The 27615-nt window shown below is 41.4% G+C and overlaps 1 protein-coding gene across 1 annotated transcript in view; it reads left to right on the forward strand.

The window, feature by feature from the left end:
* MED12L (mediator complex subunit 12L) overlaps positions 1 to 27615 on the forward strand; it is a 322140-nt gene that overhangs the window by 289640 nt on the left and 4885 nt on the right. The window contains exons 36-41 of the mRNA XM_026649916.1: positions 6552 to 6602; positions 13572 to 13661; positions 14341 to 14561; positions 20077 to 20233; positions 21418 to 21492; positions 26784 to 26865. Of these exons, the coding sequence (XP_026505701.1) occupies positions 6552 to 6602; positions 13572 to 13661; positions 14341 to 14561; positions 20077 to 20233; positions 21418 to 21492; positions 26784 to 26865 (676 nt within the window). The remainder of the gene's footprint in view (positions 1 to 6551; positions 6603 to 13571; positions 13662 to 14340; positions 14562 to 20076; positions 20234 to 21417; positions 21493 to 26783; positions 26866 to 27615) is intronic.

Consider the following 27615-nt stretch of genomic DNA (forward strand, 5'->3'; position numbering starts at 1 on the left):
CGTGTTTGAGACCCCTGGGCTAGAGACTGAGCTCTAGGACCCTCCCACACGTTAGTCATTTTGTTGTGCAAATGTGGTAAGTTGTAGTTCACCTTCTAACATCGTTTATGCCTTTCCTGTAACCCTGAGACTGAATTTGAAATAGAAGGCTCCTATGAATCTTCATACTGGTATTGTCAATATTACAGTGTATTTTAGGAGAATACAACAGACTTTTTATTGTTCTTGGAGCTACATATAATTTTTAAAAAGCATATAACCTTAGACTGTTTCTAAATTCCCCCAAGGTGAGAAGCTGAAAAAAAAAATTTCACATTCATGCTGCATGATCCAATATACTGCCAGACTGGGTAAACCAAATTTGCTCTGTTTCTGCTGTTTAATGACTATGTTAATTACATTTAATAATTCCAGAATCTCCTGGGGGAGCCATTCTCTCACATCGGGGAGTGGTTTTTTTTTTTTTTTCTCACTCCCCCCCCCCCCCCAAAACACACTAAAAATTTCTGGTGTTTCACTTACTAACATGTTTCATAGAGAGCAATGAACAAATGTTATACACAAAACCACACTTATATTCTATGTAAGTATGTGGGAGGTGCACGACTTGAACCTACGAAAGCTTATGCTCCAATACATCTGTTAGTCTTAAAGGTGCCACGGGACTCTTTGTGACTTGAACCTAGTTTTCTGGAGATTGCTGCAGTTCCCTCCTAAAGCTGATGGCTTAATCAGAGCTAAAGAACAGTATTTAAAAATAAAATTGGCTTCCAGATCCCTGTTATGAAAAATTCATATATAGAGATTGCGTGATTTGTTGCCCTGCCCTTTCACATCGAGCCCTTACTGCTGATTGTGTTTTAAAATCTTTCAAAATCTGCTTCTTGGACATTCTTGGAACAAAAACTTCATCTTTCCTGTAAGAAAATCCTTGGCACCAACAAATATACGGTTGAACCTCAAGCCATGCTTTTTTTTATTGGCTTTGTGCTCCTAGGGAGTAGTACTTTTTTCTAGGAAATATGTTCTTGCCAATCTGCCTTTGTAAAATGGTACGTTTGTCATTTGTGCAAGGGACTGTGGATGTGTTCGTCATTGGCCCAGAATAATGGATGAACAGCAGCCCCTGATGTACAATATACACAATACATACATAAATAAAAAGCAAATAAAATAAGCCAACTCAACACTGAAGTCCTAAGAAAGTTGATGGGTAAATTCTATTGTTTTCCCAGCATAAGTTGCAATTTCATCACCAATTTATTGATGGTGGTAATATATAGGATCCATTTGTGAGGAAAATTTGCTGAAGAATTTTGTTTCCCTGAGAATAAGGGCTTCTCTCATCTAATTATTCATATGTTATCTATCTCGGCTCAGTGTTTATATACAGGATATTGGTAGACAATTACTGCCCAGTGTTTGAACCAAATATAGAAGGACCAGCATTTCCCAGAGCTTCATTTTGTTGAATTTTATAAACAGTGTACGCTGTCAAACATAAACTACTTGTCTTCACTTTTAAGGCCCTTTTGGCCTATCCCCATGCTATATATAATCTCATATGCTATCATGATGTCGACTTCTGCCTCCACTCTGCCAAAGATGCCTGTCTTGATTGCCCATTTGTCAAATTCCAGCAAGTCCCTATCTGCTTTGTCTTATGCTGCATGAAAGGAGCTTCCTGTAAATATCCATAAAACTATTTCATTGTCCTACTTCAAATCCCTTCTTAAAGCTCTCCTCTGCTGTGATGCCTACAAAAACCTCAACAATGATTAGAAAGCTGGTATGCTGAGACAGCTGCTTAGCACACTGTTCATAATCCTCTCGTTACCTTGTGCTTTCCCCCAGGGCCAGCTCCAGGCACCAGCCTGGCAAGCAGGTGCTTGGGGCGGCCGCTCCGGAGAGGGGCAGCACGTCCAGGTATTCAGCGGCAATTCGGCGGACAGTCCCTCACTCCCACTCGGAGCGAAGGACCTCCCGCCGAATTGCCGCCGCAGGTCGCGATCGCGGCTTTTTTTTTTTTTTTTGGCTGCTTGGGGCGGCCAAAACCCTGGAGCCGGCCCTGCTTTCCCCATATGTCTCTTGTCTCCATTAGACTGAAAGCTCTGTATGGCAGGGACTGTCTTTTTGTTATGTGCTTATAGGGTGGCTAGCACAATGGGGCCTGTATGGCTCTTTTGGGGTCCTGAAGTGCTACTGCAACACAAATAGTAAATGATGATGATACATAGCACTATTCGCAAGTGATGCCTTGGTGTTTGACAGCCAAAGAGAGAGAAACTCCATTCGTTCACTTCCCATGCCCTCCTCTGTACTCAGGTTTAATGCACTGGTGGAGTTGCACAGGTGTTAGCAACTATGGGGAAAATTTTGGAAAAATAATTTGAGAGTAGATAAGCGCTTTAAAAGTATAAGTTGCTTTCACAGGCTTCCCAGGCACACGCTGTAGTACAAGCAGAAATTCTTGTGAATGCTCTGCAGCCTTTTCCTCCATAGTTCAAATACAGTAGTGGGACAGAAAAATTTGCCAGTTTTACCTAAGTGAAAAAGACATGGTCACCTCACCATTTGCAATATTTCTTTTTATTTCCCTGGGCTTAGTATAGAAAATACCTTGAAAACTGGAAGGGGGAAAAAAAAATCCAAAAAATAAAAAATGTTAGCAGTTGCAAATCTTATCTTTATTTAAGGCATTCAGTAAGTTTTGGGCACCACCATCATGAGCTATATTTTTTTAAGGTGTGGTGAAGCAAAGAGAGTTTCTTAAATATTTCTATTTCTGTATGTTGCTGCCATCTGGAAAATTGGAGATGTTACTCATTGACATAAGTAGCAGGGTCTATTTCACAAAACGTCCATAGTATGCAATTCAATAGGACCCTCTAGATTCTTGTATATAAATCCAGAAGGAACCAACACTTTTGAGCTGGTAGGACTGTAAATGCCTTTCTGTTAAAAAACTTTTAGCTATAAAGTAAATACCAGTCTCTATTAAAAAAAAATTTGCTCCACTGATTTCAAATATTATATATAGAATAAAAGGCTATTGTGAATTACAAGGAATCCTATAATAGTTTATAGACTGTTTAGAATTCCTGTACAGAAATCTTATAACAATGCTATGCTTGATTAGCACCATAAAACACCTGTACGCAATTTTTAGTATTCCTGAAGGACAATTTTCTGATGGTAAATACAAACAGGCAGTATAACGATTTTTGTTTAGTTAGGAAAAAAAGTATGTCATTTATTTTTTTTCTATTAATTTTATTAAGTACAATGAAGGATTAATATATAACAGTTGCATTAGACATTTGGAAGTCGCTTTTTTGTGTTATTTTGGTGAATGAATTTACTAAGTTGTAATAAAGTGATTGCTGTGATTTAAATGACAGAGTAAAATTAGCTATTTTTATTACAATAAAATAGTATGTTTCTTGGCTGTTTGTTTTCTGCAATATATAACCTAGATCATTTTAAAATAAGATACATTAAGACATAAATGAGTCACATTATGACCAAAGTTACGTTAGTATAATGCCAGAGTAATACCATTGACTGCAATACAGCTACTTTATATGGGTGTAGTTGTATCAGGCTTGTACCTAGAGTAACAACAGAATCTGGCACCATTTATTTATTAAAGACAAACAAATTGCTGATGGAAAGAACATATATTTTACTATTTGTGATTAAGAATGTATACATCCGCTTTCATGTAGAAAATGTCTGTGGTGTTGACACTAGATTTTCAGTTGATTTTAATGGTAAGTGTAAAGATTCAATGAAGGAAACCATGAATTACAAACTCTTGAAGTAGGTGTCCAGCCTGTGTTACACAATGAGAGTCCAAGTGCAGTTAGGTATGTTGTGTTAAGAGGATCAGAAGATAACCAGCCAGTCAGCCAGTTTTTAGATGAATAAATATAGCCCTTGAGTGTGTTAATCTAGGTATGGGTCTAGGAAAAGTTGTGGTTGAGAACTAAATTCCCTGTAGATTTATCTGCTACAAAACAAACTCTTTGTGATGCTCTGATATCAGTATTCTGACAGTTTGTAAGATCACCTTAACCATATCTTTCTATTCCCAGGAGATGTGATGTTTCTGTGTCAGCTATGGCTAGAAATGGATCACTTGCTGATGACTTAGGGCTTGTCTACATTACTGGCTGGATCGACGGGCAGCGACCGATCCAGCGGGGGTCGATTTATCGCGTCTAGTCTAGACGCGATAAATTGACCACCGAGCGCTCTCCCATCGACTCCGGTACACCACCAGGGCGAGAGGCACAGGCGGAGTCGGCGGGAGAGCGTCAGCCATCGACTTATCACAGTGAAGACACTGCGGTAAGTAGATCTAAGTACGTCGACTTCAGCTACGTTATTCATGTAGCTGAAGTTGCGTAACTTAGATTGATTACCCCCTCCCCCGCCCCCAGTGTAGATCAGGCCTTAGTGGTTATGTTCCTCCTAGTCATAGGACATCAAATATTTGTTTTTATTAGATCTGCATGATAATGCAAAACATATTGCGGAAAGCAGTCCACAGATGCAATGTTTACTCATCTTCCATATTTTTGTTCTGAGGAACATATAGAATATGCATGTTCTTCCAGTGTGGATGTACACTTATTTTAATGATAACATTTTAAGTACTGTAAATTCAGGAAAAAAGCTCTTACTGACATTATTTTACCATGTTTTTAAATGGAAATATTTTGTAAAAAATTGTTTTAAAAAGTGAACAGTTAAAGGACTTTTCTAATATGGCCTACCGTAGATTTGAATTGCTTCAGCATGAGTTAAAACAGTACCAGATAAAGTACATAATTTGATGATAAATGTAGTTGCTTAGATGGATATTTTTCTGTGAAGTGCATTACTATGGAATTGTGCGTCAGATGCAGTAATCTCATTGCTGTTGAATAGCTGGTGTGTCTGTAACCCGTTTTCGATCTGATACTGTGAAACTGCTACTTGCCCTCGCACTCCATTTATTTTAGTGAGTGTTGAAAATGCTCAACGTCTCTCAGTGAGCAGGTGCACAGCACTTTTGAGGATTGGATCTATGGAGAAGAGCAAGTAGAGCATATGCAGGTATTGTTTTATCTGTGTGACCTGCACCTCCTCTAGCTCTCATCTCCTCCCTGGTCTGTTGACGTCTCCTCTTGTGTTCACCCTCTATGGCCTGATAGCAACACCAGCTGATTGTGATTGGATACCAGAGACTCTACACTGTAGCCTCTCTCCTTGATGGTTCTGTTTGAGGATGTTTGCATGGAACTGTCCACACAACAGTAATCTATATATTTATTAAAAATAGAGGGAAAAATATAATTAAAACAAAAGAAACCATTTGCTTAACACATCTATATTTACACTTCCCATAATCTAGATAGGGCATTCTCAGGTAAATTACAGAAGAAAAAAAGGGAAGAGTTGAAGAGTTTACATCTCTTGAAGGTAATCCCCTCTCTGTTAAGACTGACAGCCTCCCTTGCTCTCTAAATATCAATTCTTCTCTAATGTCTCCAGGACCTGCTTAACAAACCACTTTTTCCAGGTCAGTTTGCATGTTCCAATGTGGCTTTCCTAATCCAATAGAGAGAGAAGGTGGGTGAGGTAATATCTTTTATTAGACCCAGTTTGGTTGTAATGCTAAACAATCTGTTCTACCTTGCATTTAGCTGTGATGCTTGGAGTACCTTTCCCAGACCTGAAGAAGAGCCACAGAGGTGTGGCTCAAAAACTTGTCTTTCTCACAAACAGAAGTTGGCCCAATAAAAGATATTTCCTAATCCAGGGCAGTTACTCCCAATTTCCAAACCAGATTCCTCCATTTACCTGTGCACACAATAGAGTTTGGGAATTTGCTGCATTGGGAGATGGATCATTGAGGACATGAGGACTTGTTAATGATGATTAAGTGCTTAGTTGCCTAGCCCAATGACCACATTTCACAGAACCAGTTGTCTGGTCCTGTCTAGTTTTGGCCAAGCCTGTTGTTTAAAATCCATTCCGGAATTTTTTTTTCCTTTTGCCAAGAAATGAGAGTTGTGGACAGGTCCCCAGACCTTCTGTGATACCCTGAAGCTTTTTACTCTTAAACTCATTTATTTTAAATAGCTTGTGCAAAACTATTAAGCATGAGCTGCATTTGAAATCGTTTGTCTTAGATAATATTCACCTATCATGTTCTCAGTTGTTGATCAGGCTCTTCTTCAAATGGCAAAAGGATTAAAAATAAAAGGGTGCAAACATATCTGATACTAATCCTTCTAAAGATAATACAATCCACTTACCAAATGTATTACTGCTGATGGTGGATGTATAGTAAAGTGATAATTATTTTAAGACTCTTATGAAAGAATGTCTCTAGTCTTTTCTCATCAGTGCAATAGCCGTGTTATAAACTATCATATAAACTGAAGTTATTTATGTATAATAATAGTGTTTGGGTTAAGGGAACAACTTTGCTAATGAACCAAAGCTAATATTTATTCTCTGTGTTGTTTGCTATTTTCTCGCCTGTTCTTTTCCTTTAGGATGTCTGTAACACTGCTGTAGCTCTTCAAGAAGGCTTTGACAACATAATGGTAACCACACTGCTGTCTTCAACTTTTTTTTTCTTTTGCACAAACATGCATTTCTTTCAACGCACAAGCTGCACAATTTGCTGTAAATGAGAATGATATGCTTTGAGCTCCCCTGTTACTCAGATAGAGTATGTGCATGTGTGTAACTAGGGTGACCAGATCGCAAGAGTAAAATATCGGGACACATGGTGGGGGGGCAGCCACAGGCTCATAGCCCCCACCGGAACCATGGGGGAGGGAGGTGCACAGCCCTAGGAAGCTGCAAGGGGGGGGCGCACAGCCTGGATCCAGCCCCCCCTCCCCCGCAAGTCGCAGGGACGCATGGTCCCAGCTCCAGCCACAAGCTGCGGGTTGGGGATGCACAGCCCCAGCTCATGCCGCGGGTCGGGGGGCACATGGCCCCAGCTCCAGCCCCCACCGAATGCTGCGGGTCAGGGGGCACGTGGCCCCGGCTCCAGCCCCTGCGGAAACCACGTGTCTGGGGCGCACAACCCTGGCACCGACCGCATGCTACGGGTCTGGGGCGCACAGCCTAGGCTCCAGGCCCTGCTGCAACAGAGGAATCTCAGGGCTGGGGCAGTGAGTTGGGGCTTGGGACGTGGGTTTGGGGTGTTGACTCCGGGAGGGAGTTTGGGTGCAGGAGGAGGCTCGGGGCAGGGGTTTGGGGTGCGGGAGGAGGTGCGGATTCTGGGTGGCGCTTACCTCAGGCGGATCCCCGGAACCCTCTGGGTCCTAGGCAGAGGCGCAGCTAGGTGGCCTTGCGTGCTGCCTCGCTGGCAGGCGCCACCTCCACAGCTCCCATTGGCTGTGGTTCCCAGCCAATGGGAGCTGCAGGGTCAGCGCTCATGGTGGGGGCAGCATGCAGAGCCCCCCTGGCTGTCCCTGTGCCTAGAACCCAGAGGGAGATATTGCCACTTCCGGAGAGCTGTGCGTAGCCAGCCAGGTAGGGAGCCTACCGACCCCATGTCAACTGGAGGCCTGGCAACCCTACAATATTGGGACAAATGGCGTCCCGATCATACATCGGTCGGGACGCAGGACAGAGAGTTCAATATCGGGACAATCCCGATTTTATCGGGATGTCTGGTCACCCTATGTGTAGATTACATATACACATGCACACATGGAGTGTTCCTTTATGACAAATGTTTCCAATAACTTTATCATTCGTTTATTATTTTCTTGTTTTAAATATTTCATATTTTTTGTTCTAAAAGGTTAAAAGAGAGATGTTTCTGATGCCACACGCATCTAAGCATGACCCATATCTTCACATACTGCCCATATCTTCATGCTGATTGCTGGTTTTGTTGCAGTTTTTACCTTCCAACTCCTCCCTGCTTTGAGCTTCTATTATGCCAGTTTTAATCATTTAGTAAAATGAGACTTATGGGATTCTGCAACAGTGTTCCCAGTACTGCTCCATGGACTGAATGACAGATGAGCTGTGAAAGTAGTGTGGGCAACATGCTTCTCAGCACCCTATTTCATGCCATCAGATATTCCAGAGAAGCACTTAATTCTATTCCATAAGTGGATAGTAGTTCTGCCATTTCATCAATGGAAGCAGAGTTCCCCCTTGTCCCTCTGTACTTGAAGCCTCCAAAATGCTTGTGATCTCGGATCTCATGTATGCATGGACTGTGCACTGCACTGCTGTCATATTACTGAGCCACCTCGGAAAGCAAGTTTTATAATAAATGTATTTTAGATTTTGCATCAAGTAAAAAAAACTATCAGTATAGCATGTTGACATATGAGTGCTAAATATTGAAACATAAACCCTTATCCCTGTTTCAGAAGTTAGAAGATAAATGATGTTTCATGATAAATATAGTGGGTAGCATATTTAACATTTTTGTATTAATACTGAGTTTTTATCAGAAATTAGAGAAAATCATATACATTTTCTAGCTAACCTTTTATGAAAGGATATTTTGTCTCTGGGATGTCTATTATCCAAGGGCCAGGCTTCAATAGGGCATAGCTCCCATTTAAGCACCAAGATAAATGGCCAAGTTTTCAAAAAAAATCTCAACATGTTACGTGGTCTATTAAAGCTGAGGTCTTTTAAAAATCTGCCTACAAGTGTCACAGTGGGGACCTTTTGAGTGCTGAGCACCTTTGATAATATAACATTTAAAATTTGGAAAATCTGACCTAAATGGCTTGTGAATTGACATGTTGTCAGCAGACAAGGGGTAAAATCCGGACCCTGTTGAAGTCAATAAGAGTTGTGGCCATTGATTTCAATGGGGCCAGGAATTTCACCTGAAATAATTTTTTTAAAAATTAATAAAATTAATTGATTAAAAAATTAATCTATTGCTGTGGCTTGGTGAGGTTCACATTCTAAAAGCTGTGTTGATGGCTTGTAAGGCATTATTGATCGGGAAAGTTAAGTTTCAAAGTTGGTTGCATGCCATACTTCCCATCCTGGGGAGCACCGTTTATGTTGGTAAAGCATTCATTGACAGAGAGACAAACTAAATCAATCTTTGTAAAAATATCTGCTGGATGCTGTGATTTTAATATTTTATACATTTGCAATAAATATTTTTATTTACTAGAGACTTGGCAGCAAAGGGATATAGTTTGGCATCTGGGCAGTTAATAAAACAAGCCTAGATTTATTGTGGGCATACAGTGGAGTCTTTCCTTTTGTACAAATGAATCAAACCGTGATATTTATAGTCGAAATAAGTGTTACTGTTTTACTTTCTGTTTCCAAACACAGATTTTGTTGCCAACCTGGCTGAGGTAGCTCAGGCTGCTTAAATGGTCTGTGTCAATTCTATTGCCTTACTATAAAAGATAACTTCTGACCACACAACTTACCAGACAGTGTATTCAGTTCAGTTCCAGTTGCAGTGAGCTTTGCTGCATTTTATTTTATATGTGATCAGATCATAAGATAATGTTACTACTGTAAGCTTGCATCGGCTCTCAGTAGTGCTCATTTTTGTTACATGCTTGCACAATTCCATTTCTCACCAATTAATTTGCATGCTGTTTACTCCTGACTAAATAATGCCTGTTCTGATAAGCCTTTAGAATTTATCAAAAACAATCACAGAATTCTTGCTCACAGCATTGGAATTTTCCCTGTGGTTGCCTGCTATTCTGGATAAAGTTGATTTGTATCCTGCCTAGCGAATAGCTTTTTGTTTTAAAGTTCACTTTTGCCTATACCGATAGCTCTTGTCTGACCTAATGCCTTATTGCTCAAGTAGTACCCCTTAGTCTGTTGTCCTAAATAAAAATATGCTCGGCTTTGAAACTCATAAAACATAGCCTGCTGGGCTTCAGATTGTACCTTTTAATTGTTGAGAAAAGTCTGCGTATGAATTTTGTGAACAAGAGTAATTAAATTTGGGGGTTCCTGCCTACAACTTGGTTGTGTCTGTGAAATCATGCGTCTAGTCAGCATTTTCTTCATGAATTAGGGCTCAATCCAACTCCCACTGAAGTTTATGGAAGTGTTTCCATTGATTTCAGTGGGAGTTGAATGGGGCCATTATTAAATGAGGACAAAATTCCATTCTCCATTGACTTCATTGCCAGTTGGACATATTTATCAGTAGAAGAACCAGAAGCAATGATGACAAAGGGCTGACACATTCCACTGAACCCCTAGAAAAGAATGTGGGCATCTGGTTCAGGCCTTGAGCCCTTTCTGCTGCTCTTTTCCCAGGTTACAGTACAACCAACCCCAGGTTTTCAGGGGGTTGGGCTTTGTCTGGCTCTCCAGCCAAACTCAGTTACCCCTTCTCAGGGTAATGTCTCTGTGACGGGGTTCCCTGGACTGTGGGACTGCTGAGCCCTCTGTACCACCAACCTGGGGTATCGCTCTCCCATTGTGATACTATTGTTAAGCCACAAACCTTTGGCAGGTGCTGCACTTACACAGACATCCATAGGCAGGGACACACCCATCTGAGTTACATGAATGCTTTGCCAGTCACTCATGAACCAACAATAGAGAGCCCCCAGCCAATTCCCACGCTGCTCCCCATCGTTGTATCCCAGAACTGTACCGTCTTTCCCTGGTCAGAAGCCTGACCAGCGTAAGTTCATTACCCAGTCTGCACCTTCCTTTGTGTGGAGAGGACACACACTAGCCTTTGTAAACTGAGCTGAGATTTCCCAAGCATTTCAACCAAAACACACTGTTTTAGGTAAAATTAAAACAGATTTATTAAAGTGATTATAAGTAACAAGCGTAGAGATCAAAGTTGGTTACTTAAGAAACAAAAATACATTTGCAGTCTCAGTTCTACAAACTAGACAGGATTTGAATCAAACAATGCCTCATTCTGACAGCTGGGGTAAAACCACCCTTTCCAGTTCCAAGTCTTTGTCCTCCAGACATTTCTTCCAGGTGTTGAGTTGGAGGAGGGGAGAGAGAGGTCAAGTGATGATGTCACTTCTCTTCTTTTATAGTTTATTCCAGCTTGCTGGAAAGATCCATGCTTGTGACGTGGGGGTCCGCCCCCTTTGGTCAAGCAGTGTCTATTGTCTACATGCTCTCTCTGAGAAGTCTTCTGGGATGGCTGTTGGGAGAAGGAATTCCTTTTAATCGGCCATCAGCACATCTGGCTACTCCGTTGCTGCACCTGAAAGGCTGGTTGTGAGTGTTCCCAATCTCACAACATATTTCAGTAACACACACATAGCAAAACTTCCTAACTTTAATATAATGATAGCACGTACAATCCAACAGGATATTAATGTTCAGCCAATCAACACTTTTAAAATGATACCTCACAAGGCATACTTTGTACAAAACATAGCCTAATTATATGACAGTGGTGAATATGGGGGTACCGGGGGCTGCTTTGAGGTATAGAGTGTCACAGTCTCTCTGTGCAGAGTCCACTCAGACCGTACTGATCTCTTTATGCCCCAAGTCTGTTTTCCTGACGATTTTGTGGCAGTGTCCAAATAATAATTAAACTTAGGGCTGGTCTACACCCAGCCGCTAGTTCGGCGGCTGGGGGTCGAAGTTCTGGGTTCGACTTATCGCGTCTGGTCTGGACGCGATAAGTCGAACCAGGAAGTGCTCGCCGTCGACTGCAGTACTCCAGCTCGGCGAGAGGAGTACTGCGGAGTCGACAGGGAGCCTGCCTGCCGCGTGTGGACCGCGGTAAGTTCGAAGTAAGGTATGTCGACTTCAGCTACGTTATTCACGTAGCTGAAGTTGCGTACCTTACTTCGACTTGGGGGGTTAGTGTAGACCAGGCCTTAGGCCTGTTTATTTATTTATTTTTGTATATATTTACTACCACATTTCAATAGTTTGTATAGTTTCCAACAATGTGACTATTAACAGGATGAGAGTGAGTGATAAAGAAAAATTCCTGTTGCTCTTGAGGCAGTATCTCCAAGTGGCGTTACTCTTTGTCTCACTGATGGCACTCATGGCAACATTGCTATTGGCAGTACATTATTGTCCAGGTGACTTTGAATGATAGTGCCGGTGTTTTGCTTGTATGTGGTGATAACACATCTGATGTTTTCTTTTTCTTTTTGGGCTTTTGGTTTTTGTTGGTTGGTTGATTTTTGGTTGGGGAAAGTGAAGCTCAATGCAAAGTCTGAATGAAAAGCTTCGAACCTTAAAGCTCCTGTAATTTTAGTTATGTCTGCAAATGTTTGGTGGCTTGAGTCCTTGGGCCCAGATTTTTAGTATTTAGGTGTTGCAGTGCTCAGTGTTGCAACCCCTAACTGATTTAGGAGCCCAAATCTCATTTTCAGAGGTGATTTAGGCACTGAGGAACTTAAATTTTATCTACTGACAATGGGATTTAGGCTCCTAAGTGCCTAAATCCCTTTTGAAAATGAGACTTAGGCTCCATAATCACTTAGGGGTTGCAATGCTCAGCACAGCAACACCTAAATACTCTAAAAATCTGGGCTGTAGTGACTCGGACAATTGTCCAATTAATCTGTTTGAGGCTTCAGAATCTCAGAAAAAATATATGTTTCATTATACTTCTCTCAGTTTTTCACTTGCAAATTGGTGTCCTGCATGATCTTGAATTTGTGCCCAACATTAATATTTTCTTCATCATTCTTCCCTTCAGAACCTGTATACGAGTGGCAATTTAAATCTTTTAGTGTTTTGTTATTTGTCAGGGACATCCCCACTAACGTGTTCACTTTTGAAAATTAAATTGTAATGAACTCTGCTATTGCACCACTGACCTCACTTGCTTGGGTGCATTTAGTTTGTATGGACTCTAACTGGTTGTCACAATTCATATACTTACATATAGGAGACAATTTAAAATCATCATATGGGGGTCTTTATGAGCAAAAGCGCTCCATGTGTTTTCAGTCTATACTGGAAATGGTTGCATTGTCTGTCTGCCTATTCGATAGGTATTTATATTTCACCATAATATTTGAGCACCTTATGATAATCATAGTCCTTTATTTTCATTGTTTGCGCTTTCTGTTATGAGGAGTAGTTCTTACAATAATTGATCATAATGGCTTCAGAAAGTTATTCTTTGCATATTAAAGTGAGTGATTTTCAGTGTATTGATACGTCTCCTGCATAATTCAGTGCACTGCCCTCAAGAATTTATTACCTTTTTAATCCAGAAGGGCCAGTTGTATTCCAGACCTTGTTTTTAAGTTATAGCCTCTCTACTGACTTGATGATTGTTGATTTTTTTCACTGCACTGCTGTGCTTACAGTAGTGTTTCTGAGCTGAACAAAAGATAACCTTTCTTACCACCACCACCTCCTCCCCCAGACAGATGCAGATGCACATATTGCTCAATGGTCAGTTCAGTATCAGAAAACAGAATTTTCTTGAAGGAAAAAGCTTGGAAACTGGTTAATTCTGTTAATGAAATAAGTGTAAGACTTAACTGCATGAGCTGTTTGGGTCCATGGACAGAAACAGAAAGACTTTGATGTAGAATAAGCAGATTTTATTTGATTTGTACTTTGTCTTTCAGGGCCAGCCAATAGATCAGGCTGCTATTTTCGCTCAGCAAGTACATCCTTCTTCCCAGCTTCCACAGTACCCAGGGTTACAGCAGGCACAGGTACTAAGCTACTCCTATGGAACATTTGCTACAGGCTGTAAGGTATACACATGAAATTCACCGCAGTGCAGAGGGTCCAAGCAGTGCCCTACATCCCATTTAAGACTTTCATTAAAGGCTTAATTGGGACTTAAGTAGTGAGTCTTAGAATTTCACCCTGAATGAAAAGTTATTGACACTTCTCTAGTTCCTGCATAGTTTAGTCAAACAAATCTTCTTGGCAGGCTTCTAATCTTTTTCTAATGATCTGCCTGTAAAGTCCATGTGTACTGCGGTATTGAGTCTGAAATCCAGCCTGGTTAGAGTGAGGTTGGGATCACTGACTTTGCTACCCTCATTGTGTCATCATGATGCTACTGTTACCGAAAAGAAGTGTTGGTGCTGAAGACCCCAGGCACCACTCCTGATTAAGCACTGAATAACTAGGCAAGATTTAAATTAAAAACGGAAATGAATGTGTTCACACTGCAGCTGAGTGGGCCTATTAGAAAAAGAGAAAAACACTATTAAAATATAAGAGTAATTGTTGTTTGGTATAATTAGACAGCGGAATGTTTTACTGAGGGCTCCATTGTCCAGATTTTGCTTTTTAATAAAGGTTACTTTTTTTTCTTTAATGGCTTAAGGAGATGAACATGTGGCCTTTGTTAAATTGTACCATGGGCTGTTTTCCATGCAGACTGTGCCTCATGGATACACAATGTACGGTACTCAGATGCCTTTGCAACAACAGCAGGCTGGTGGTGTAGTGCTTTCACCCAGCTACAACCCCAGAACGTATCCAGCAACTCATTCCAATCCAGCTCTAATGGAAAGACTAAGACAGATGCAACAACAGCCAAGTGGGTACATTCAACAGCAGGCTGCTGCTTATATTCAGCCTTTAACAGGCACTCAGCGGTAAGGCTTTAAATGTTCTTCTGATTTATTATATCACAGGGACTTTGCGGTCTTGATATATAGCTCTAATACTTGATTTAAAATTATGTCCATTAATCAGAATGAGGTTAATGGCGAGTCTTGCTGCTGTTACGTTTGTTCTCCTTCCCACTTCCCACCCATTGTTTGTTACAGTCACTTGTTGCTTCTTGTTTTCAATTACAGTAGAACCTCAGAGTTATGAACACCTTGGGAAAGGAGGTTTTGCGTAACTCTGAAATGTCCGTAACTCTGAACAAGATGTTATGGACTTCGACCACCGTGGTGGAGGGGTTGGGGCTGCAGCCGCAGGGTATGGGAGGGGATGGACAGGGCTCTGGGCAGGGGTAGGTCAGGGCTTCTGACCCTCGGGAGCACCAGGACTCAGGGCTTTAGATCTGGGGGAAATGCTGGGGCTCAGGGCTTCAGCCCTGCAGCTCCATTCCCGGCTTCTGCCTTTGGGGGGCACCGTGGCTTGGGGCTTCCCACAGTTTCACTCCCAGTTTCAGTTGGGTGGGGGGTGCCGGGGCTCGGGGCTTTAGCTACTGGGGGAGTGCTGGGGGTGAAACCGGCGCTCCCCTCGTAGCTAAAACCCCGAGCCCCGTCATCCCCCACGGGGCTGAAGCTGGGAACGGAGCCACGGGGCTGAAGCCCCAGTGCTCCGGAGGGTCCGAAGCCTTGACCCCATCCCCTTCCCGGAGCCCTGACCCCCCTCACTCTGCAGCTGCAGCCCTAACCCCACCCCGGCTAAAATCCTGAGCCCCATGGCTAGAGCCCTGAGGCAGTAAAGTATTTGCCTTTTGTGTGTGTGTGTCTCTCTCTGCTGCTGCCTGATTACTTCCAGTTCCAGAGGGTGTCCATTCGGTCAAGAACTCCGTAACTGGTGTTTGTATCTTTGAGGTTCTACTGTAGATTGTAAATTGTTTGGGCACAGACTGGGTCATCCTCTGTATTGGTGCAGCATCTGCACAATGGAGCCCTTATGTATATAAGTGCATTTTGGATCCATAGTACACAGAGAATTTACCAAGGTGTCACAATACCATAATCTGGTTTACATGCATAAATCCTGCAGGATCCATAGGGAAATAAATGCTGGAAAGTCTAGGAAACACAAGATCTGCTCATTCATTGAACTAGCAAAGGGCACTTTTATTTTGCTTATGTTTGAATGCACTAGATCATCACTAGTTTGAAAGTTCAGCTCAGATGTAGTGGCATTTATGTTCTGCCTAGGAGAGACTGTCAGAGGAGTAGTATTAAGGGGAAGAAGGAAAAATCAAGAGGGGAAAATGGAACAGAAAGCAGGCAGAGTGGATGGAAATTAAATCAATGGAGAGATGGGGAAAGAGGGAAATTCTAATGAAAATATAGGCTGGGATTTTCAAAAGTGCCATGTGTTGGCCTAACTCTGCTCCTATTGAAGTCCCATGAGAGTTTTACCATCAGCTTCAATAAGAGCAGTGTTAGACCCAGGGCCGGCTCCAGGGTTTTGGCCGCCCCAAGCAGCCAAAAAAAAAAAAAAAAGCTGCGATCGTGATCTGCAGTGGCAATTTGGCGGGAGGTCCTTCGCTCTGAGCGGGAGTGAGGGACCGTCCGCCGAATTGCCGCCGAATAGCTGGACGTGCCGCCCCTCTCCGGAGCAGCCGCCCCAAGCACCTGCTTGCCAGGCTGGTTCCTGGGGCCGGCCCTGGTTAGACCAATGCCAAGTGCTTCTGAAAATCCCACTGCCACAGTAAATACCAGCCAGTCACTTGTGCCAGCCTAGTTTTTAGAGCGCTTTTCTGTTCCTAATATGGAGCACATTTTACTCTTCAATTAGAAATGCACATTTTTATCCAAATGTTCCTTGAAAAAACAAGTTAAATTATAGGTGTGAAAGTTTCGCAATTGTTCAAAATTGTTTTGAAAACAAAAAAAGTTTTCAAGATTTGCAAAATCTCAGTCTCTACAAATTTATCTATCCCTAATTGTGATGGGATAGATATGATTCAGAAGCCTGTTTTTAAAAGGACTCTTTAAAAGTCTTCCCACGCTTTGTTGAAAGCATCTCTGAGGTCACGTTAACTGCAGGGACTTGAGGATAGAATAGTTGTTTGGCTTTCTTTTGCTGCAGATGTTATGTTTCAAAGTCAACATGAAGCACGTTAATTCCATTTCTTAGTTATATCAGTCATCACAGTCAAAATGACTAATCTGAACCAAGGTTTTAGAGACTAACACATGTACAATACCTGATTTTAATCTTGTATAATATGCTGATTTGGGTATTGTAGAGCATTCTCAAACTCTAAGAATAAAGCTTCATGTTTGACCTAGGACTATAAAATATTTCTAAAATATGCTTCATAACTTATGGCCTGATGCAGCTTCCAGTGAAGTCAATGGCAGTTTTCCTGTTAATGAGATAGAATGGGTTAGTGGATAAGGCACTGAACTGGGCATCAGGATTCCTGGATTCTGTCACTAACCTGTTGCGTGACCTTGGGCAAATTGTTTCCCCTTCCTTTCCTCTGTTTCCTCTTGCACACTTTGATTTGTATTTTTAGACTGTAAAGACTTTGGGGCAGGGACTGTCTTATTATGTGCTTGTACAGATATTGCAATGCCATGCAGTATCTTTGAGAACCACTGTATTAAATTTATGAATGATGTATGTAGGTTTGTTTCCTACTCCTTGGGAAGGGTTATCACAGCTCCGATAGGAACTAAAAACAGTAGGGGGAGACTACCCCTGGGGCTGTAAACAACTTTGGAGAAGCACTAGCTCCTGGGATTTGCATATGCTGGTTCAGGCTGGGTTTGTCACTGACTAAGCAACAAAGAGAAAATGTGGGGTATTTAAAGGGTGAGTTTAAACAGACTGAGGGCCTTCTTTCTGAGTGAGCATACGAACAGGATTTTTGAAGGATAGGAAGGGGTTCTGGCCTACCATGCTCCCCATGTGGAAGATCGGCAAATTCTGGTATGCTTAGTAAGTCTTTAGGAAGTTTTCTTTATGTGTTTTCTCTGTGATGCTTTGCCCTAACAATAAATATATTCTGCTGGGAAAGAGCTGTGTAGTAGCATATAACTGCTGCATGTGCTAGTCATTCTCCGAGGCAAGACAGCAAAGCATGGGCACTGGCCATTAGGCAGACTGGCGTGCTGGGGATATCACACTGTATAGCAGGGAGCTGTACAGCTTTAAACCCTGGTCAGAAAGGAGTGGGACACGGGCCCCTTCCCAAAGACAGATCATGGCTGGAGGCCTGAGACCTGACTGGGTACTCCGGGGGGGAGGGGCATGGAGGTGAGGGGAGTACGGGGCAGTTATCCTGAAAGTGTGATACCTAGCCCAAAGGTGCTCCTGTAAAAATAATAATAATTAATAATAACCTCAGTGGGAGTTGCATAGGTCCACAGGATAAAATAAAAAAGGCTTGTTGCTGGTTTACATAAACTTTTGCATTCATGAACTTTTCTATTTTTCAGTAGGTGAACTGATTGCTTAGAAAAACTAAGTAGCTATCAGTCCTGGCTAAAGACACTATTTTAAATATATTGTAGAAACAAATATATAGGTATTAAAATGTTGTATTTTTAATTTTACCTTAAAACTTAATTTTTATCATGACATGATCTCAGAATCAGTATCCTTTCTGTTCCCAGTGGTGGGAATGCTAGCTGCATTTCAGGTTCCAGCCTCATGCCCATCAGCCAGACACTCCAGAGATCTCTCCAACAGGGTGGGCATTCTGAGGACTTGATATATTTCAAATCATGCAAAAAAATATGCAGGAAAAAACGTAACCACTGCTTCCCCCAACTTAATAAAAAATAAAAAGTTTAAGGCCATTTTTATGCACACCAATGGAACAATAAAAGGCATTTTCTAAATCTCTTTCTGCTGGGATTTTCAAAACAGCCTAGGAGAGTTAGGCACCCAGATTCCATTAAAATTCATTGGGATTTAGATCTTCAGTTCCCTTTGGCTCCTTTGAAAATTCTAGCCTGATTGGAGTGGTGCCAAGAGGCCCTGATCAGGATCAGGTCTCGTTGTGCTTGATGCTGTACAAATAGAAGTAGAACAGTCATTGCCCTGAAGTGCTCTCAGTCTGTTCTGCTTCACATTTCACTTTAAATGTCCTCAGCATTGTTAAAAATTGTAATCCTGGCCCATGCATTGTAGAGTAACTGATTTTTATCCTTAAGGTTAAATATTCATTTTTTCATCTCAGCAACAGCATCAAGCTTGTGTCCAACTTTTTCTTCTGTTGGGGAAGAGATAATTTCCATCTTCTGATGACTGCATGGTGGGCTGCTAACAACAAAGCATTAATCATCTTGGATTTGTTACAAAAATGGCCAAGCCTTGGCCATGTTCCAAAACTAACTATCCTGTTAGGGAAATGAATTGTCTCCCTCTGTGTCCAACCAATGAGAGATCTCCTAATTTGGGTGGATTTACAATTTTTACTGTAACTTTGGCGTGTCCTTACCTCGCCTGCTTCTTATTACTAAATTACACCACAATTGGAATACACTAACCACAGTTTTATTTAATCAATTTACAAATAAATAAGCATTAATCTTCATGTCGAAATCCAGCTCATGCACACCATGAGAACATGTCCCACACTGAATTCTATCTCACATATTCTGGAGTAACACTGATTTATCAGTTAGGCAGCAGGGCATAGGTTGTTATTCCCTATCACACATGATGTTCTTCTTTCTCTATGTGAATTCAGTTCTAAACCATCCGCAGACTAAAACACCCCTTTTGAGGCCAAATTTCATGTGCCTAAATCACTTCCAATTTAGGCACAGCATCATATTATTATGGGGGGAAATTAAAAAATATTTAGCGTGTTCAAAAATCAGTTTAATCTAGGACTACAGACACGAATGTGTATTAATCAGAGTTGTACATTTAATGCATGGTGTTGCTGGAGGGCAGAGTTAAGGTTGTTTGAGTTGTGCATTTCCATACTTTAACAGGCTTGGATTTCTTTTAAGTTTAAGCTTAACTCTGAATGTCCTGGGTTTATAATGCTTGTTTTGGGGATAATTACATCATCCTCGCAATGTTTTTATTCCAAAATACTGATATTCTCAGCCTCAAGTTCATCTTAACATGGTTTTTGTCTAGAACAAAATTGTAAGGCTGGTGCAGTTCTACAATGAATGTTACATGCAGTGTAGAAGCTGGCTGCTCATTCGAACTCAGAAGAGTTGAATAGCTGGATTTCTTCTCTTTAGTTTAATTAATATACAGATATTGATTTCAACAACATATTACTATCCAGTTCAGTTATTAGATTATAGCACTGTAGATGTTTCCATTGGATACTTTTTTCCTAAATATTCTTGCTTGAAAATACAATCTTCCTGTAAAACTTGTGTTTCAAATATACAAAGAACACATTTTAATCCAGGGAGTTGAACACTCACACTTATTTGATCTTTGTCTGTAAATTAAATAGTTACCCTGAAATAGATTCTTCTCATTCAGACTGACTCATCAGCCTTTGCAACAGAGTTCCTTGGTTGGAGGGGGACTTGATACTGTACCAACCACAGCTCCTCACCCAAACCTTAACTCGGTACAGCTGCCTCAGGAACAGATGAGACAGAGACAACAGCAAATTCGACAACAGCGACTCCTTCAGGTGGGGCACTTGGTTGTGTTTGAAAAGTGTATGTGGGGCCTTATTCTCTGAATCAGGTAGTGGCTTTAACCTGGATCTCCCGTGTCACAGGTGAGTACCTTAGCTGCCATGCTGTGGAGTCAATCTCTCTCTCTCTCTCTCCTGCCCTCTAGTCCAGTGAATATTTAATTATTTATACGAAGTGGAAGAGTTCCAACAGGAGAGATTGAGAGAGACCTATCCCAGAATAGTCAATAGCCTTGTGGTTAGGGCCCTAATCACTGGGCCATTGGCTATTTTGGGATCAGTCTCTCTCTTGTTTTCAACAGAAATATCATCCTGGACCTGAGAAACCTTCCCAGTGAATCAGCATTTTTCAGCATAAAACTAATTTGTCAAAAGATTTGTGTTGAGCCTTTTTTCCTCTCCAGTAACTTCCTCTGTGCCTCAGGATATTGAGCTGTGACAATCGCAATAATCAACACACACAATTTATGGTTTTAGGTTATTACAGTATTATTTGACTATAAGAATATGTATATGTCAGAATTAAAGTTGGGTGGAAAGAGCCCATGTCTATAATATTTTCGATTATTCTGATTTGTTGATGTACCCCAATTTGGTAGTTAACTCTGTTTGGCAGTTAAAAACCAAAACACCACACTGGGGTTGACATAGAGGTAAAAGCAACACATATTAAAAATACTTTGTGTTTTTGGTAACGGTATAAATCTTTTCATGCTTTAACTCTAATGCCAGTAACTAATTTTTTAAAATATTATGGATAAACTTATGTGGGCATACAGTTAACAGCTGACTATACCAAACAGATAGCCTTTTAATCTGTTTCCTCAATATGTTTCTTCGATAGATATTATGAACACTGTATTGTAAATATTTGTTGTTCATCATCCATGATGTGGCCGGCATTGTGCAAATGGAGAGAACAGTAGGGTTCAGCTCCTAAATATTATAGTGAGGAACACGCCTTCCTCAACCAACACTAAAAGCATACAAAAATCATAGCTTAGAAAGATAAGTAATGAAAAGCCAAATTCCATGATATGTATCCCTGGAACAGCGCGAGGCTGCTATGCCTTCTCAAATAAAAAGGCTGCCGCTGCTGTTGTTATTGCTATTAATCATTTATATAATATAATACATGTATACATATTATTGTTGTTACCATGGCAATGTTCTTTCAGTTGCAGCAGCAGCAGCAGCAACAGGGTCAACAGCAGGCACTTGGTCTCCAAGCAGTGCAACCACAGCAGCCTTTGGTAAGCAGACATATTAAAACCAGACGTTTTTGTGTGGGTATGAGGGTACTTATGGGGTAGATGTTATTACTCCTGGAAGTAAAGCAATCTAGGAACAGCGCCAGTAAGTGTTGTATAAGCTTACTCAGACTACTCTGCCTTTGCATGTCAGTGCTGATGTGCACAACTCTGTAGTTTCGTCCATGGTCCTCTCTGACAATCTTGCCAAATGGAGTGATAGGTTTTCTGATGTGGCTAAGACAGGTTACCCAATGACTATCTTTTCTTTTTTAATATAAAGACCAAATTTGAACATGTGTCATGAAGCATAAGGCTTGTGTATTAATCCTTTGCCCCACCTGGTCTACCTAAAACTCAGCATTTTAGTTTGTCTTTTAAAAACACTAGTTCTAGGACTGGTGTACCATGAACTACCCAGTTACCCCTAGATGTCAGTGTTCAGTTATATTGGGAAAGTTGGATCTGCTCTTGCTCACGTCAAAACTGTTGGATAGATAATTAATGATGCCTACTTCTGCCAATCTGGAAACTTTCGTGAGCACCAAATTCATTTAATTATTTTAAATTCATTAGTTCGTAGGCTCTGAATATAGTGTGTGTGTGTGTGTGTGTGTGTGTGATGATCATGATCAGCCTGAGTTTGGGATGGCCATATTGCTCAAATGCAGTGATTATACCTTATCCATGCTGATAAATCCTATATATTGCACCAAATTATCTTAGATTCGGTATATGCCACATACTTAAAAGAAACTTTGTTTCTGGAAATGTTTGAGAATTTTTTAAAAATGTAATTGGAACTCCCTCTGTCTTACTTTTATTTCATTCCCCCTGTAAAACCAGGGTGCTGAAAGGCCATGAATCCTATTATGCAGACTTGGAGACAGAGATAAAAATATAACCAATACATTTTAAAAACCTCTCAAATTCTTATTTGGATTCTAGACATTAAAATGTCACTATTTCAAGCTCTGGTATAACAGCAAGGGCTGGTGTAATATTGGAGAACTGGGAATCTCTCCATTCCAGGGCAGGGCCGCCGAGAGCGGGTTCGGGCCCCGGTGAAAAAAATTTTTCGGGCCCCCCAGCAAGGGCGGACCAGCTAAACAGGGCCGACGAGAGTGGGGGGAAGCCGGGCCCTGGGCCCCCTTCCGGACCGGCTAAACAGGGCCGACGGGGGGGTGGAAGTCGGGTGCCAGGCCCCCTTCCAGACCGCCGGGCCCCGGTAATTTGTACCATATTCCCCCCCCTCCCCTTCTCGTCGGCCCTGCTCCAGGGTGTAAACCGATCATTTATTAGCCTAGAAGGAATGAGATATCTGAACTTAACTTTTACTGCAGCAGCATATGTTGACCATATATTCCATATATACCACGTATTTTATAAATTTCCTCATGTTATTGAGTAATAAAGAACTATCTTCACTTGCTATGAGAACTCTACTTTACGGGAATTTTTTTGCAGCATTGCTAATGGTTGTAGCCCTACATTTTTATACGGATTTTTGTTTTAAAACTTTTATGTGAAAGCAGGATAATGTCAGGACCATCCTTAGGCATACACAGCATACGCGGTTGCGTAGGGCACCCGAAAATTTGGGGCACCATTCCCCTTACTGGCCGTGGCTGAAATCCTCTCTTCTCTGGCCCCTCTCCCACGCTCAGCCGGCGGGCTTCTCCCCGCCCCCTCCCTCGCTCGCTCCTCAGCCAGCCGGCTGAGGGCTCCAGCCTCCGCCTCTGCCGCCCCAGCCCCGGGGAGCCCAGAGCGGCGCAGCCAGTCACTGGCGCCACAGCCCACCACCGCCCGGAGCGGAGTCCCTCCCTGGACCCTGCCTGCCTTGAGCCACTGCGTACGAAGCTCGGTGTGTCAGCAATGGGGGGAGGGGTGTTCTGGGGGTCCATGGGTGGGGGTGGTGGCTGTGCCCCCTCTACACACTGGTCAGCGGCCTGCTGGGGAGCATAGGGGCACCAGTTTAATAATACTGCGTAAGGCCCCATAAATCCTAAGGATGGCCCTGGATAACGTATATGATTGAGGCCGATTGTGAAACTGTGTGTGCACTCTCATATGAACAATAGAATCCAGTTAGAATTCTAAGGCACTTTATATTTTCCTTTGACAGTTTAAATATATTTGTATTATATTTACTTAATTTTATGGGCTCTTCTGGTGGCTAATTTTAAACAGTGAAAATTCCACTATCATATTTCATCAAAAACTGCAGTTTGTAGCTCTAAATATGACTCTAGTACAGATAAATGGGTTTAAATCCCGTAGAAGTTGTTTTCTTGATATACTGCTAATGTGAGCCAATTGGTTAAAATATAGTCACTCTCTTGTACTTTTGTAACTAAGATATAGCTGCTTGTTGGCTGACATTTCAATGTGTATAAAAAAGGATCTGTGGCCGAACACTCTGGAAGGCTGTTCTGGTGTTTTTGTGGGGAGCCAGAACAGAGTAATGGCATAGTGCCGGAAGTGTGTTCTAGCACTTCTTTTTTTGTTTGTTTGTTTGTTAGGACTTGAGCATATAGTAACTCTGTTCAATATGGCTAAAGTAACTCAGAGTTAACACTGCTTTGGGACCATGGTTGAGGACAGCCTAGTATCACCTGCCATGGCCTTCAAAGCACTGGATCTTCTTTGTATTTTCTTGACACTGAAATACATCTCCCTGCAATAAGCACAACACAATGCTCTACATAAAATAGATTTGTAAACAATTAAAATGATCTTTTGTGCCCTGAGAGTTTTTCAGGGTGACTGAAAGGTGCTTCTGAAAAGGAGGAGAAAGCTTCTTTTGTCTCCTGTGAGCCCAGGAGGCTTCTGAATCCGACCCAGACCCACAATGAAGAGAAACTTCCTAGCTTATTCAGAAGGACCATATTGGTTCCCAGAGGCTCAGTCTAATCACTGAAAGGACCCTTTTTAAAAAAATTTCATTTGGTCTAAGCATAAGGAAAATTACCCTGTTTTGTTGTTTACCATTTGCATTAGGCTGCATGAAGCTGGGACTTGAAACATTTTTCTTTTGTAACCTGGTTTACAGGGGTCATGACACCAAATTCCAAGAGTGGGTGGCGTGGCAGTTCTATTACAATATTTCTTTTGCAAAGCCTTTCACACCAAAGATATCCTTACTAAGGCTTTGTCTACACTACACAGCTTTTAGCGACACGGGCAGACTCCTGTGTAGAAGGGCTAGGGAAGCAATGCATGTTGATGGAAAGACTAATTTAGGGCCAAATTCTGATCTTGTGCCAGTATAGATACAGAGTAACGTCACTGAAGTCAATTAAAGAACATTGGTCTAACCCCAGAGTAACTGAGAGCAGAATTTAGCCTTAAGGTTTATCTCCCACCAGTTTTCTATTGGTGTAATTCCATTTACTTGAAAGAACTTGCACCTGATTCTCCTCGGCGTAAGCATGATCAGAATCAGACTCATCACTGTTATTTTGTTTCATATGGGCAGAGTTGGTCTGATCCTGAAAGGTTCTGGGCGTCCTCAGTTCCCACTGAAGTCAAAGGGAATTGAGGACACAATCACCACCTAGCAAGTTGTGTGCAGAACCCTTTAATTTCATTTGTAGTGTCATAGTGGAAAAAACATCATTCTCCCCTCCACACTCACACTAGTACCAGAAATTTTAATTATTACACTTGATCAAAACGTAATTGTTACTTACAAATGATACAATCAAAACCAACAGACCTTTTGTCAGCTTTGGACAGGGCAGATGATCAAATCACTTAAAGTACTTTCCTGGATGAATGCCATTCACTGCAAAGGTAGGAAAGATGGATGGTCTATTTGCAGAAGAAGACTGAATCTATGCCTTGTGTCTGGCTGGATGCATGTGTGATATCTGATAACCCAATGGGAAATTTAGAAGATTTCAGGGACTGAGGAAAGCACATAATTTATTGTATAAACTTCAACACTCTTTGTTCCATGTGTTTTCACCATTTATTACCAACAATTTTGTCATGTTCTGTCATCATCGATCTCCAGAAATCTCTTTCTAGTTGCTTTTGTTGCCAGTTGCATATGGGATATTCAGGAGGTGAAAAAGTTTTGTTTTCTTTTTACTGTTAACACTTCGGGAAACTGAAAAGAAACATCTGCTTCTCCCTAAGGTGTGATAGGACAGTCTGAGCAGTTTTGACTTCCAGAATGTGAAAGACAAATATATGTATAAATGCTCCAAAATTATCTCTCTCTCCAAGGTAGGGTGACCAGATGTCCCGATTTTATAGGGACAGTCCTGATTTTTGGGTCTTTTTCTTATATAGGCTCCTATTACCCCCGTCCCGATTTTTCACTCTTGCTGTCTGGTCACCCTACTCCAAGGAGCAATAGCCTCGGTGACAGGAGGGTCTGCACAAGCTCCAGAGCTTCACTGGCACATTTTGTTTTGTTACATAGAATTTTCTATCTCCTTGTCTGCTATTTTCTGTGCATGCCCAAAATCTCTATGATTGGGTTTGCAGTGCGTCCCAGCATCTACATTGCAGCTGGGAGTATGCTTCACAGCTTGGGCAGACAGACAAGCGCTAGCTCTGCTTAAATTAGCATGTTAAAAAAAAATGCAGTGTAGCTGGGGGTGGCAGGAGTGGCAGCTTGGGCTAGTATGAGTATGTTTGAAGTTGCCTGAGTGTGTTTGAAGGTTTCCAGTGGATTTGTACTCAGAAAGCTGCCCTTGCCTACACTGCTATTTTGAGTGCACTAGCTCAAGCAAACTAGTGTGTCTGTCTACCTATGCTGGGAAGTAAGCTCCCAGCTGCAGTGTAATCATATTAGTGACATCAGTGGAACACCAGAGATTTGGAGACAAACTGGAAATTAAAGAGAGGTGATGGAGAAGGAAGTGGAGAGAGTCTTGAAGAGCTCCTGGCCCATTCTCCTCCTCCTCCAGTGTCTACAGTAACAACACAAGAGGTGCAGTTCCCTTGAGCACCAGTGTGATAGCTGTTAGGGAGGTCTTTTCAGGGTATTATACATATTCAGTCCTGATGTTTGTTACAAACTGTTTACTACTCAGGCTAGGGATTGGTGAGCCAGGTAGTCCAGGAAGGATTTCCTGTGTCCCCAGTTCATTAATACCTATGTATACTGTGATATGTTAAATTCAGCATGCTAGTTTTTTAATATATAGATATAATATAAACCTTAGCTTTCCCTTTGTGTGTTTTGAGAGAGGCATATACCATGCTCCTTTGATAAGACATTGATGCGTCATTCTGAATTGTGTGAGCATTTTTCATCTTCTCTGGTATTACTGTTGCAGTTTCCAAGACAAGGTTTGCAGCAGACACAGCAGCAACAGCAGACGGCTGCTTTAGTCAGACAACTCCAAAAACAGCTCTCTAGTAAGTATGCCCATCTATAAGAGGCATCTATTTTTCTGCAGTTTCTTTTCCATATTTAAAACAAGAAACATGAAAATGTAAGTATATCATTCTATTGACACCTTCAGTTCTGGTCTCTAGTAAAAGGACAGTTCTGAAAATGATACAACGACAAACACTGAAGATCAGATTCTGTATGTGACTCAATACTAGCACATGCATTGGTTCCCACAGTTCTGCACAGAAGCACAGAGGTCCAGACCGAGTCATTTTCAGGATTGGGGCCTAATTGTTTGCCATCCTGAGTTCAGTCAATGTTATTTTCTCCTTCCATGTCCTATTTTCAATTGTGAGGATAAATCAGGAACATCATTGCATTGAATGTTTTCCTCGTTTTTCTCCAGCTATTTCTTGCTCATGTTTCAAACGTATTGACAAATTTATGTTATTATTCAAAACAGTTGTAAGTGTGTGCACATCAAGACCAGTCTTTGACTAAATTTTTCATTTTTTGGAAAAATTTCTTAATGGTATATTTCAAAAAAATGAAAACAAATATTTTTATTGTTTTTGTTTGATTTGAAATAGTGGGAAAATTTCCACTCTCGGTTTCCTTTTTCCTTTTCTCCTGTTTTTTCTTTCTGGAAATTTCAGCACATTTAGAGAAAAAATATTTTGAATTTGGGGGTTTTTATTTCCCTCAGCACATTTTTTTATCCCTTTTTTCACTGGAAAAGGTTTGAGAAAAGTGGAAAAGAAAAAAACTCACAT

Source organism: Terrapene carolina, unplaced genomic scaffold (genome assembly GCF_002925995.2).
Source record: "Terrapene carolina triunguis isolate 2854851 unplaced genomic scaffold, T_m_triunguis-2.0 Scaffold88, whole genome shotgun sequence".
Classification (NCBI taxonomy): Eukaryota; Metazoa; Chordata; order Testudines; family Emydidae; genus Terrapene; species Terrapene triunguis.